Genomic DNA, 13,079 nt, shown 5'->3' with positions numbered 1-13,079 from the left:
AAACCAAGGCCGGGAGAAGGCGGGGTGAGAGCAGCCGAGCGCTCCCCCCGCGCGGCGGGCAATGGGACAGCTGCGGGCGGGACGTTCCATCTGTCCGCCCGCAGAGGGGGAGGGGGGAGCGGCTTCCGCTTTCCGTGCGGTTGTCGGCGGCGGCGGAGTGCGGGGCGCCGCGAGGAGCCCCCCCCCGCTCCGGCCGCGGTGTGGTTGGCGCCAGCCGTCCCCGGAGGGACGGGGAAGAGGGACGGGGGCGGTGAGGGGGCGAGCGCGGCGCGACCCCGGGAGCGGCGCTGAGGGGGCTCCGGGAGGAGACCCTCGGGAGCGGGGGCTGCGCCAGGAGCAGGGGAGACCCCCCCCCCCCGCGGTGGGGTTTTGCATGGGGCTCCCCTCGGAGAGGGGTGAACGGTTCCTAGCGGGTTGTGGCCCGTGCTCGCACACACGCCCGTGGGCCGGGTGGGTGCCGGCGGCGAGCAGAAGGGCTCAGGGCTTGGGGAAGCTGGGGTGTGCGGCGCCCAGAGAGTGAGGGGCCCTGGCTGCCCCTCGGCGGGTGCGTGCCGGGATGAGCTCGCCTGGCGGGGCCGGCAGCGCCTTCCCCCTGCACGTCCTGGTGTGGAATAACGACTACAGGCGGCTGGACGAGGAGCTGCGGCACCAGGTAACGGGGCCCGGGGGCTGCTGGGCCGCTAAAAGCGCCCTGCTGGTGCTGCCAGGAGCCTCCGCTGGGCGTGAGGGGTCCCCGCACTTCGTTACCTGTTTATTTGTGGTGCGGGAGTGGTGTTGGAAGGTGTAGGAATATAGTTTTGTGTCAGATATTAAACGTTGGTTTCCCATCTGTAAAGCTGTGCTCTGAGCATTCCAGCTCCAGAGTAGCTCTTGGGGCAGTTAGGAGTTGCTCAAGGAGAGCAGCTGTGGTGGGGGTTAATTTATTTATTAAAGCAATAAATAGTCTTTATCTTAATGCAAAGTCAATGTGCAGCAAAGGTGGCTGCTGCTGCTGCTGGACATCAACCCAGCCTTCACTTTGCTGAGCCCCATCAGCTCTCATAGATTTGCTGCTGCCCAAGATTGGGGGCAGAGCTTTTATATTGGTTGGAATGTTGTCAGCATCTCTGGTAAAAAAAAAAAAAATGGATCATTGTTCCATGCTGGAGAGTAGAAAACACAAAGCTGTCCCCTCTCTGGGATGTGATGACGTAAGGAAATGGCCTGAAAGCTGCAGCAGAGCTCGAGCAGCAAAAATCCTTCTGGCTGAGCACTGTGGAAAAACTCTGACAGGAGCTAGAGCGAGGTACAGTTAATAAGCAGAGCTGATTAATTAATTATACCTGACACCACAAGTAGGTGAGCCCAAGAGCAGCTGTGCTTCCTCCTGACTGTCACCTGCAGCTCTAACGGTGCACCTGACTTACTAATTCCTGCTTAGAGCATGTTCCTGCCCTGGTTTGGGAGAATCTTTGGAATGCAGCCTCACTTTTTATCTAATTTACATCACCTTATGCATTAACAGAAGTCTTTAACCTCACTGGCACGTTGCTCCTGTGTGTTTATTTCTGCCACCTGTGAGGGTTTGTGGTTGAATAGGGATCACCCAGCAGCTCCCACCTGTGGAATGCTGCTCCCTCCCTCCATTCCCTGGGGGAACCAGCAGCGTGTGGAGATGGACTGTCTCTCTTACTTCCTTTACCTGCTTTTAAACCCTCTGTTTTATTTTTTTTAAAGTATTCCAAAGATCTGTTTCCCCCTGCCTCTTTGGGATGAGCTTCCTGCTGCGGAGGGATGCGGGAAGGGATCAAAGGCACTCCCAGCTGCAGCTGGGCTGGAAAATGGGGTCGGGCATGTGGGGACCAGGGAGCAGCAGCAAACAGTGGGGAGGGACCCTTGGAGCTCTTTGGTGCTGCAGGAGGTGGGGAAGCAAATTAATTAATGTTCCACCCCAGAAGTGAAGTTGCTTTAAAGCGAAGCTTTCCCACTCTCTGTGAGATGTTCTGACTTGAAGCTGTCAGATAACGCTGTTAACGTGCATAATAACCTTCCTTTCTCATTCTGCTATTGACTTTCCCCTTTTCCTTTAGTTATAGATGCTCTTCTGTTTCAAATCTCTAAGCTAATAGTGAAAAATGTGTAAGGTATGAGTATGTTGTGCTTGCATGTTTTGGATATTTGTGCCTGTGTAGTTTATTTTTTATTTTAGTGACTTGTAGAGAATGCCCTCACTCCTCATTGTGCTGTGTGTGCTTTGTGAAACACCATCTGCTTCTGTCCTTTCCAAAAGTGCTGTCCAAAAGCTGTGTTGTATGCCCTGTTGCCTTTTTTCCCCCTTTTTGTTGTACAGTTTAAGCCCTCTGTGGGGTCTCAGGCTGTCCATGGGGTGATCCACACGGATGAGAACTCCCATCTCCTCCTGAGCCTCCTGGGGGGAGCCAGAGGGGAAATAATGACAGAACAAGAAATGAAAAGCACCAGCAAGAACTCCTGTCCTACAGATTTTGTGTCATTTCTTAGGCCCCGTTCTGCTTCTCCTTTTATTCCCGTGGGGGAGCGAGCCAGCTCCGCAGGAGAGTTTGGGAGCGGATCCGTGGGAATGGCAGGAGTGGTGACTCCTGGATTAGCCCTGTTTGTGCAGGCTCTGACGAGCTCTGCTCCTCTCTCTTGGACACTGGCAGGATGTTGAGCAGCGGGACCCACGGGGCCGGACCTTGCTGCACTTGGCTGTTTCCTTGGGCTACATCGAATCTGCCAAGGTCCTCCTGCAGCACAAGGCAGATGTGACCAAGGAGAACGCGCAGGGATGGACGGGTAAGGAGCAGCCCGGGGTGGCATCCTGTCAGCAGCAGATGTTCTGTGTTTTTATGGGGAGTTTTGGTCAGCAAGCAAAGTGACACCTGGCTGTGGCTGGGTTTCTTGCAGTTCTGCATGAGGCTGTCAGCACAGGGGATCCAGAGATGGTCCAGCTGATCCTGCAGCATCGGGACTACCAGCAGACCTCCATGACCCTCGGAGGAGTTCCTGAGTTACTGCAGAAAATTAACGAGGTAATGATTTGTTGAAGTGTAAACTCTCACACCAGACTGAAATCACTGCTTCAGCTGAGTGAACTATTGCAGTCAGCTGGGCAACTGTGTTTTGTTCCAACCTGCCTATTCTGTAGGAGGCTTTTCTTTGACTTTATTTAATCCTTTGTCATGTAGTCCAACATTGGAGGCTGAATCTTGAGGGCATTACTGCCCCTCCAGTAAAACAAGGAAGAGCAGCTCCCCAGAAAGCAGCAGGGGCAGGGCAGTGCCTGTTGTTGCTACTTTCAATTTCAGTTTTAGCAGTGGCTAATAATTTCTCCAGTTCTGCTCTCCTTTTTTTTTTTTCTTCCTTTATCTAAAATGTTCACAGGAAATGCTGCACTGAATGTCAAACTATTTCATGAGGTATTCATCAGATGTTTTCCTTCTGCAGACTCCTGACTTTTATGTGGAAATGAAATGGGAGTTCACTAGCTGGGGTAAGAATCTTGCTCCTTGTTACCAATTCCAAGCTGTAAAAATGAGTTACAAATGTCCCACAACAGAGGCAGGAAATATCCGCTCCCCGCAATCCTCCTGTCCTCCATCTCAAAATGACCTCTTGTGCTTTTGTTGCACAATTATCCTTTGTTTCCTGTGTGGTTGGTTGGTTTTTGGCAGTGGAGAATTTAGCTGTTGTTGCAATTGCTGAAGACTTTTCTTGATTTTTTTTTTACCTGTCCCTGCCCATCTGATCATGTGTCATCTGTGGATGCACCGGTTGTTTGGGAAATACCTGCTCTTCCCTGAAAGGAATGAACACTAGGCCTCACAGCTGATTAAATATTTCAAATATCAAACTATTAGACTACCAGGCATGGGGTTTATGCCATGTCACACCCTTCAGTCTGAACAAATATCTTCTTCCTTTTCATATTCATCTTTAAATTAGACTCATTTTGCCCTAAACTGGTTGTTCTTAAAGCTGAAGAGGATCAGTGTCTCACCTCCTCTGGAATGACATTCCCAGGAGTGAGCAATCCCTGTGCTTGAGTTCATTTCCTGTGTGCTGCACCTGTTGCCCATTTTCCCTTTCCATTCCTCCCCTTTCTCCCAGTGCCCCTGGTGTCCAGGGTGTGCCCCAGCGACGTGTGCCGCATCTGGAAGAGCCGGGCCAAGCTGCGCGTGGACATCACCCTGCTGGGCTTTGAGAACATGAGCTGGGAGAGGGGCAGGAGGACTGTCATCTTCAAGGGAGAAGGTAAAGAGTTCACCTCTCTGCACCACTGACCCCCAGATACCGTGTGAGCACAGCGAGAAACCCTGATTTTACACAAAAAAGGCCTCTTGTGTTTTATGAAGGTTTTATGCTTATGTTTGTGTCTCATAGAGATACTGTTTTATGAGGGCTTAACTTCTTTGCTTTGAAGAAGTGGGGTGCTTTGAGTAAAGCTGAGGTAAAAATTTGGTGATGGGCTAAAATGTCAGTATTTTATAGTTTCCATCCTTTTCTGCTGCCCTACATATAAAAAATAATTTTAGTTCCATCTCCAAGTTTGATCCCTGCTGAGTGCAGAAACATCTGGGTTTGATCCACCATGTACCCCCAGCTTTTCACCCTGGAACACTTGCTGAGTTTTTTAACTTGAAATGTTGCTTTTCTTCCACCAGACACTGGTGGCTGGGCAGAGCTCATTGAGATCAACCACGATGACAAGTTTGTCACAACAGAGAGGTTTGAGATCTCCCAGCACATGAAGCGTTTGACTTTGGGGTCGATGACACCCAAGAGGAAAGATGTGGAGAGGCGCCTCACATCCCCAATCATCAGCACGTGCCTTGATACCAAAAACATTGCTTTTGAAAGGTAAGACACAGAGTTTCTCCTAGCAAAAAAAAACCATTTTGATGTTATGCCTGAAAAAAGCTTTAATGACAAACTTGCAAAAGTTTTGATAATTAAAACTTTTAGGGCTAGGTCTGAAATTACTTTAAGCTTCATAAACTGCTAGATAAAGAAATTTGGGTTGGTCAAATTGCCACTATTGCTTGGCAAAAAGTTCCCAGATGAAAGAACTTCCAATTTATCACATTAGTGGGATAGAATCATTAAGGTTGGAAAAGGCCTCTAAGATTGAGTCAGTTGCTCACTGCAAATTTGTATTTCACTCAAATCCATGTGCTGGAACTGATGGACAAGAACTTGGATTTGGTAACAAATAGGTCAACTCTCACATGAATACTTTAAGTAAAAATGCACAGTATGTCTTTTAACAGCCACACATTTGTCTTTCTTCATGACTACGCCTATTTATCCAGGTATCTGGGATTAATAAGCTGTCAAATGTTGTTTAAAATGAGATTTAGAGGAACCAGCTGGGGGGTTGTATAGAAATGCAGCTGTGCAGACACTTGTGGTGTTCCCTTTTTGTCAGAACCACATCTGGATTCTGGGTATGGAGGACAGAAAAATCAGAAGGTGTCAATGGTTATGAAGCCAAGGTAAAGCCTGTTCTGTTTTTCTGACAGATCTTGCAGCAAATTGAAGTCTGGCTGTGCTTTTTCTGTATATCCTGACTATTTCAGGTCTTCAGATTCCTACTGGGACATTGATTGTGTTGCCAGCAGAATTGGGCTGGAGTGAGGAACTTCCAGGCTTGTGGGAGGGATGGAGCTTGTGTGCAGGAATGTCACCAGGGGTGTCAAGGAGGGGAGAGGAGGGACAGAAGATTCAGCAGAGCTGCCTGCAGTCCTTCCCTTCCAGAGGCTGGCACTCAGCTCACACTTGAGCACTGCCATTGTTTCAGTGGGTGAAAGTGGAGGAACCTGTTGATAATAGCAGCACTTGAAGCAGCCATGAGAGGCACCATGGATTCATGGGCTGGGCTCTGCCCTGCACCTGAGACACAGCTGCTCACAATGGCTCCTCCTGACACTGCTTTTGACCTCTGTTTCACCTCAGTGAAATATTTTTCAAGGTGGTTTTGCAGCCTTACTGTGGTAGGAATTTAGGTTTAGAAGCACAAGATTTCATTTCCCTGATTCTGTGTTTACTCCAGGTTTGAGCATTGGTGCAATAAATTTCATTTTGTAATTTCATTCACCAGAAGAGTGAGTGCTGAGTAGCTTTGACATTTATCTGAAGGTTTTTCCTGATAAGACTGCAGGGCTGTTCAGCTGGACAGAGAGTTCATTACTGTTCCCAAACTGTCACTAAATATAATTTCTGAGCTCTTATAACTAATCTCTGATTAGAAATAATGTTCCCTGACTTTCCTTTTCCATTCCCTCTTAAAATCTCTTGGAAATTCCTGTCTGTTGTTGAGGTTGGTTCAGTTAGTTTTGTGTACATGATGTTTTACTGGGAAACTTTTTTTAACCTGTGATGCTGATTGGTTTTTGTCCCTGTATTTTTTGTAAGGTCTACATGGCAAACAACGTGAACGTGGTCACACGGATCAGAACAGAACATTTAACAGAAGAGGAGAAGAAGAGATATAAAGGTATCTTCCCCATAGGAAAATTGGGAATAAATACACCCATTTGGCTGTCTGACACCTCCTCTGTGTCTGAAGAACTGGGCAGACAAACAAGGAAATTCTCTTCTGACTTTACCCTGCTTTTCTTTGACCTGTTCTGTGTCTGAGGCAGCTCATTATTTCACTCTTAACCTACAAATGAACCTGGTTTTATCCCAGCTGTATTTAGAGGAAAGAAAAACCCTTCAAACCTGTTGAAAGTTTGCTGACAGTTTTAAAAGGCTGCACTTTTCTGCTCTGGAATGTATTCCTGCCCTTACTTCACTTCGGCTATGGGTATAAGTTTCACAGAGACTTTGTTTGCTTGGAATTTTTGTTTTGGTCTACTAATTTCTTCTGGTATTTGAACTAGAGTAAAGGGTGACCAGCCAGTTACTTTATATGGAAATTCTCCTACCCTGGGGCCACTGAGGCACTGGGATTCATAAAGGTGTCTGCAAATCATAGAAACCACTGAAAATCTGTGCTCTGTTCTGTGTTGTACCTGTTTTGGACCATCAGCTGTAGGTCCTGGGCTTGCCTGAAGCTCACAGGAGATCTGAACAACTTCCCTTTGGGTGGGAAGCCTGGCCTGAGTGCCAGTTTGACTGCTAATTAATACTAATTGCTGTTTTTATTTTCCCTCCTGTTACCTGAAGCTGATAGGAACCCTCTGGAATCATTCCTGGGGACAGTGGAGCATGAATGTGGTGCTCAGGTGAGTGCCTGATGTCAGCACAGGTCACTGTGCCAGCAGGAATTCCTGGTGTGTGGAGTCACCTCTTGTTTCCTTAGTTTGGCAGCACTTTGGATTATGAGGTTTTCATTTGCCCTGAGGATGTTTTTGTTTGGTTGGAAATAGGTGAACTTTGAGATCCCTTCCAACCCAAACCATTCCATGATTCCACCTGGCTTTAGAAGCTCCCTTGCTTCTGAACTGTGAAAGAAAGTGGATAATGGATTTGCTGGCTCTCTGTCAGGATGGCATTGCACATTTACAGGGATTTAGAGATTTTGGGTTCAAATTCTCCATCCAAGTTTTGAGTTTAGTAAAGGAGTCTGGAAATGCTGTGGCTCATGTGTGTATTTCTAGTTGGTTTTCAGCCTTAAAATATCTAAGTAGATTTTTCCTGTCTCTAAAAATCTGGAGATTTTTAACCTCAGTAAAACAGAATAAAGCCTCAGTCTAATAACAGCTGGTGCTTATGGCTGTGTGTCACTGTGTCTGAAATAGGGAAGGAGTTACTTCACAAAGGGTAAATTAAAAGTTTCTTGTTGTAACCGCTCTTTATTCCTTTTGGGTTGTTTTCTTCCCTCTCTTTCCTTCTAGAACATATCCAGGACTACAGAGTATGCTACAACCAACAATCCCACTGCTATTACTCTGGAGGAATACTTCAACCCAGAATTTGATTTGAAAGGCAGAGACATAGGAAGACCAAAGGAAGTCACTGTTAGAACACAGAAGTGAGAAATACCATTTTAACTGTTTCTAGTTTGTCTCTTCCCAGTTACCTAATCCCTGGAAATCATTTTTACAAATATCCATTGTAGTTTTTCCCCCTGCTTTCACAATTAATTAGAAGAGAGATTTTGAAGTATTCAGCTATGATCGATTTTTAATTCCACTGAGTCAAAGCAAACATTTGGGCTGGTGCTGTAACTTGTTAGTAACCTCCTGTCACTGCCCAGCTGCCTGTTTTGCTTTGCATCTGTTCCTAAACTGTGAATTTAGGATGTTCTTATCCTACTTTGTCTTTAAGATTTAAAGCAACCTTGTGGATGAGTGAAGAGTTCCCCTTGTCTCTTATGGAACAAGTCACTCCAATCATTGACCTGATGGCCAGAACCAGTGCTCATTTTGCCAGACTTAGGGATTTCATCACTCTGGAATTTCCACCAGGATTTCCTGTCAAAATCGGTAATATTTAGCAATTTTTATTGTAACATCTTGTCCATTTTTTCCCCTTTGGTTTGGCAATGTATTATTTACAAAAAAACACATTGGCTTTGTAGTTGTCTCACTGCTACCTAAAATGTTGTTTTGTACATCTGGAGGCAATCCAGAAATATAATTTTAAAGACAATATAATTCCTGTGACAATGAGCTGTTGTCAGCCCCTTTCTTCTTAGCTTCAGTGCCTTAAATTTGGCAAATCTTATTTTAAAATAAGAGATTTAAAGAGAGATGGAGAATAACTAAAGCCTCCTTCTTGGTGTGGTGACTTCCTCTGTGCTTTGACATTATAAGAAACTGTTGTAGAAGCAAGTAGGAGTTCTCATTTTGACAGAAGTCTTGTGCTCTTACAGAAATTCCCCTGTTTCACGTGCTGAATGCCCGAATTACTTTTGAAAATGTCAACAGCTGCAGGACAGCTGAGAGAACCTCTCCTGGAGGTGCACAGAGTGATGCAGGTAAGGGATCCCACCTTTTTACATCCCTGTCCCTGGAATGCACAGAGGAGAGAGAAGCTGAACTGCAGGGAATGGAACAGGGGGAGCTGCAAGGTGTTACTGCAAAAACATTCATCAGAACCTTTTCAGTTACAACTTGTTACAGACAGGGCACACTGTGTTTTTAACTTCATTTGGCTTCTGTAGGTGCTAATTTTGAGGTTGACCAGTCGGTGTTTGAGATCCCCAAATCCTACCACATCCAGGATGATGGCAGGAACATCCACGTGCAGGATGAGGACAATGAGATCATGCAGTTTGCCATCCAGCAGAGCTTGTTGGAATCTGGTGCAAATAAAGTAAGTGCTGGGGTCTGTACATGGCAGCTTGGGCATGGACTGTGCAGCAAGAGCTGAAGGAAAGCAGTATGGGACCAGTTTTTCTAAGACTTTAGAAGATAAAAATAATGTATTTCAAAGAAGAAATAAGGGTGGTTTAAGGGTAGCTTTCAGTGAGTTACGCTGCAGATCTGATAACTGCTGTGGAATTGTCTCTTTGGCCATCTCTAGGAATTGGAGGTGCTTTCCAATGGAGCAGTTGCATATTCCCCAGACTTCAACATGCAGTATCAGAAGTAAGTACCTGTTTTCACATCAAGCCATGCAGTGACAGAGCAAAAATACCCCCAGCAGTAGCATGAAGCAATTTGACAATTTTTTTTTTTTTTTTGTGTATGAATAGCAAATGCAAACTTGAGGTTTCTTCTTGTGCTTCTTCCAATTTTTCCAAAAAACAAGACTTCCAAACTGGCCCTCCCTGGTTTATGTTGTGTAGTTCTTTCCAGCTGTGGGGCTGCTCTGTGCACACAACAAATTCTTCATACAAACAAAATACAAACCCAGTCCTTCTCTTCTGCTCTTAAAACTCTGGATTTGGTCCCTCTGTGTTGAATGTTTGGTTATTAGAGGCTGCACACTTCAAGGCAGCTCTTCTTTCTTTTCAAAATCCTTATGTAATCCTTAAAAATACAGATTTAACGGACACTTAAAAATGTGCTCTGGTGTCTGTGGAGTCTGTCTGCAGTTAAGTGCAAAGAAACCAAGAGCTGAATCTTCTGGGTTCTTCTATACATGAAAAAATCCCTTAAACCAGGTGAGGATGCTTTTAGAGGCCCATTGAAAATATAACTGTTGGCATCTATGAAAGATTCAAAGGAATCCCTGTTTGACACGGAGAATTTTACAAGTGTTGGAACTCAAACTGTTTTCTCCCCTCTGGGAGAGATTTTCAGGTTTGTGAGTCTAAAACAGTTGCCAGGAAGGATCATTGCAAAGAATATGAGACAGGCTCTGTCTCTTTTACATCTCAAAATTGTTCTTTTCCATCAGGGCACTGCAGGAGAGCTTTCTGACAAGATCAGGGAACTCCCACAGCAGCAGCACCAGTGAAGCCTCCAGCTTTGAGAAGGACTTGCAGCTTGCCATGGAATTGTCCGTGCGGGAGCAGGAGGAGCAGGAGAAGCAGCGTCGGGAAAAGGAGGATGCAGAGCTTCAGCAAGTTCTACAGCTCTCTCTTGTGGAAAAATAGCTCCTAAGTGACCTCCTGAAGCAGGGATGACCAAATCTGTGTAAAACTGGAGATTGTCAGAGCTGTCAGCCTGAAGACCACTCCTGGATTGCTTAAGGAAACGTTTTACTGCCTTCTAAGTTGGCATCAGCTTCAGAAACCTGATTTATTTTTGTTTGGGGGAGTTGTAGATCACAGGACTCCACATTTGGCTCCCCAGCCATGCAGTCTTAGCTTTGAAGGAAATGTTTTTATCTAAACTTATTTATTGAAGAGCAGATGGAAGTTTTGCTTTGCACCAGGATGTAGGATTGCAGTAAAGCTTGAAAGTCTGATTTATGAGGAGTTCAGGAGGGAAACTTCATTACTTACCAAAGAAATATTCATCTGCTTCATTATTTCTTAATAATTCAAAGCCATTGCCTGTTTTTCCAGCTGTTTCATGGGAGAGCATCTCCCTGCCTATACACACACAGTAGTTCTTCATGCTGACAGATGTTTTCTGTTAGTTTTGTTTAGATATGGTTATCTCTCCTCTAGTTATTGAGATTTTTGGCTTAAGAGGGATAATTTTATACTTGAACAGCTCATCCAAGCTCCAGATTAAACTAGTGCTTTCTGAAAAAAGGACAAAATAAATAGCCAGTAACATTTTAGATGCTGAAATGGGACCATCTGTCCAGTACAGCAGCAGTTTCTGCAGTGATTCCAGACCAGCTCGTTCCCCTGCTCAGAGGGCAGCAAGAAATTAAGGCATAAATACAGGTGCTTCTTTGGGATCTCTTGGTGTGCATGGCTGAGTGTGGGTGCTAAATGCAGCCAGGAAAAGAATTCAGGGGAGATTTCCATGTGTCCTTATTGGAAGAGGAGTTTTAATTCTGCAAGGGAAACGTGTGTTGCTTTTTGAACCCCAGCGCTTGTCCTTCATGTGAATACATCTATTTTTTTACCTGAATATTTTTATTGATTTTAAACCAAACCACTAGGCCTACACTCATCAAACTGGTCTTGTAACGATTCCTAGGTCTGTTTTAACCAGCTTTCCTCAGGTTTTTGGCCATACAGGATCTTTGTAGCTCTTTTATCTGCACTCCTCTCGGTGTTTACAGTACTCACACTGTGACTCACAAGTGCACTCCACAGGTACACGATGAACAGCCACAGGAAAGCCTTACAGTTGTTCAATGTGAGCAATATCCCTCTGCTCTGCCTGCCAGGGCTGGAGGAACCTTTGGTACAGCTGCTCTGAGCTTGCTCCTAATGCTGCTCCTGTTCCTCAGGGCACTTCTGGGTGACCAACTCTTAATTAACCAATGTAAAATCACTATAAAATGGACTTGATCATAACCAGTGGGGCACTTGGAACCCTATTTTAAACCAATAATCCATTGTTTTACATAGGAAATTATTACAGTTCCTTCAGTGTACACTAGGACTGGCCTCTCCACACTGGTTTTGTTCCCTGGCACAACTTGCATCCCTGAAAACACCTTCCTGGGTGCTGCTGGAGTGGGGACTGTCCTGCACAGGGGCAGTGGGCTGGGTTGGGATTTCTGTCTTTGCAAAGGGGATTCCTGTGACTGTCACAGCTGGGAAAAGGGAAGAGGCCTCGTGTTGAGCTCCTGGCAGGGTGGGAGGTAGGAGATGGAGCCGTGGGCATTCCTCCAGTGGGAATAAAGAGTGCTGTTGCCTTTACAAACTGCCTGCCTGGCATTGCCTGTCTTCTGCTAAGCTTTTCAAAGGTTACAAGAGGGGTAAAAATAGCATTTTTCAAGCTGACTTGTTCTGGTTTTATATTTAAACTAAAGAACATTGAGCACTTTCAGCTGAAGTTTTGTTATGCTCCTGCTTCTTAGTCTGGGACTGTAAAATAAATTGGATTAGGTTTTGGGGTGGGGTTGTTTTGGTTTTTTTTTTTTTTGCTTTCTTTGACATTTGTATCATTCCAGCTAAAACTAGAAGGCCCTGCTTCCCTCAGCCAGGTGCTGCTACTCTTAAAGCCTGGCTTATCTCTTTCAGTGCAAGATGGTCATGCTCTGTGTGCTGGAAGAAAAACCAAAGGTACTGCACATTACACCACACGCAGGTATTTTTTCTCACACTGTATTTGGAGGTTTTTGGGGGTTTTTTTGTAATTATCTGGGATTTTTTGGACATTAAAGTGACATTATCATCTATGAAATTCTCCAAGGTAGTTCTGGCTTAGTGTGAATCAGACACGTAATCCCCAGAACCACTTTTGGACTTTTTCAGCCAAGTTTTGAGTCTCCCTGTGTTGAGAAGGGAGAATCAGTACAACACAGAAGTTAGGGCAGTGAAAAGCAGGGAACCCTATTCATTTCTCTCTGCATCCTCTTGTAAGAGAGGAGCAGAGGGTTCTCAGTGTGTCTAATATTAAAGCCAAGACTCTTGTGTAACAACAGAGTCCAGTCTCTCTCTGAGGCAGCTTGAGGCTGATGTAGGAAGGAGAAGCTCAGAGTTACAAACACCTGTAGCTTCTTCTAAAACTACAACCAGCTTTAAAAGTTCTTTAGGTTGATGCTGTTAGTTCCTAAAAGCAAGACTATGTGCTTTTTTTTGGTGCTTTTGACCCCATTTCAAGGCTTTTTAC

General features: G+C 45.4%; 1 protein-coding gene across 2 annotated transcripts; it reads left to right on the top strand.

The window, feature by feature from the left end:
• Window positions 1–237: 237 nt before the first annotated feature.
• ANKRD13A (ankyrin repeat domain 13A) lies at window positions 238–12,364 on the top strand. Of its 2 annotated transcripts, XM_064392841.1 has the most exons (16): window positions 240–652; window positions 2,070–2,123; window positions 2,661–2,793; window positions 2,905–3,029; window positions 3,445–3,490; window positions 4,108–4,251; window positions 4,662–4,857; window positions 5,426–5,492; window positions 6,412–6,493; window positions 7,168–7,226; window positions 7,839–7,975; window positions 8,272–8,429; window positions 8,819–8,923; window positions 9,110–9,261; window positions 9,472–9,536; window positions 10,291–12,364. In XM_064392841.1, exons 2-16 carry the CDS (start codon window positions 2,115–2,117, stop codon window positions 10,487–10,489), a joined length of 1,677 nt encoding a protein of 558 aa, XP_064248911.1. In that variant the 5' UTR covers window positions 240–652; window positions 2,070–2,114; the 3' UTR covers window positions 10,490–12,364. The 2 variants fall into 2 exon arrangements, with proteins under 2 accessions (XP_064248909.1, XP_064248911.1); XM_064392839.1 differs by lacking the exon at window positions 2,070–2,123 and having other exon boundaries at window positions 238–652.
• The last annotated feature ends 715 nt before the right edge of the window (window positions 12,365–13,079 follow it).

The sequence above is a fragment of the Passer domesticus genome, chromosome 17, assembly GCF_036417665.1.
Source record: "Passer domesticus isolate bPasDom1 chromosome 17, bPasDom1.hap1, whole genome shotgun sequence".
Taxonomy (NCBI): Eukaryota; Metazoa; Chordata; class Aves; order Passeriformes; family Passeridae; genus Passer; species Passer domesticus.
This window is presented reverse-complemented; position numbering and strand designations above follow the sequence as displayed.

What these genes read in the sequence shown, in the direction of transcription:
- ANKRD13A (XM_064392839.1), top strand. Translation starts at nt 557, where the DNA reads ATGAGCTCGCCTGGCGGGGCCGGCAGCGCCTTCCCCCTGCACGTCCTG. An exon ending in TCAATGGTTATGAAGCCAAG is followed by an intron (nt 5,493 to 6,411) that starts GTAAAGCCTGTT and finishes ATTTTTTGTAAG; the next exon opens with GTCTACATGGCAAACAACGT. An exon ending in TTCAACATGCAGTATCAGAA is followed by an intron (nt 9,537 to 10,290) that starts GTAAGTACCTGT and finishes CTTTTCCATCAG; the next exon opens with GGCACTGCAGGAGAGCTTTC.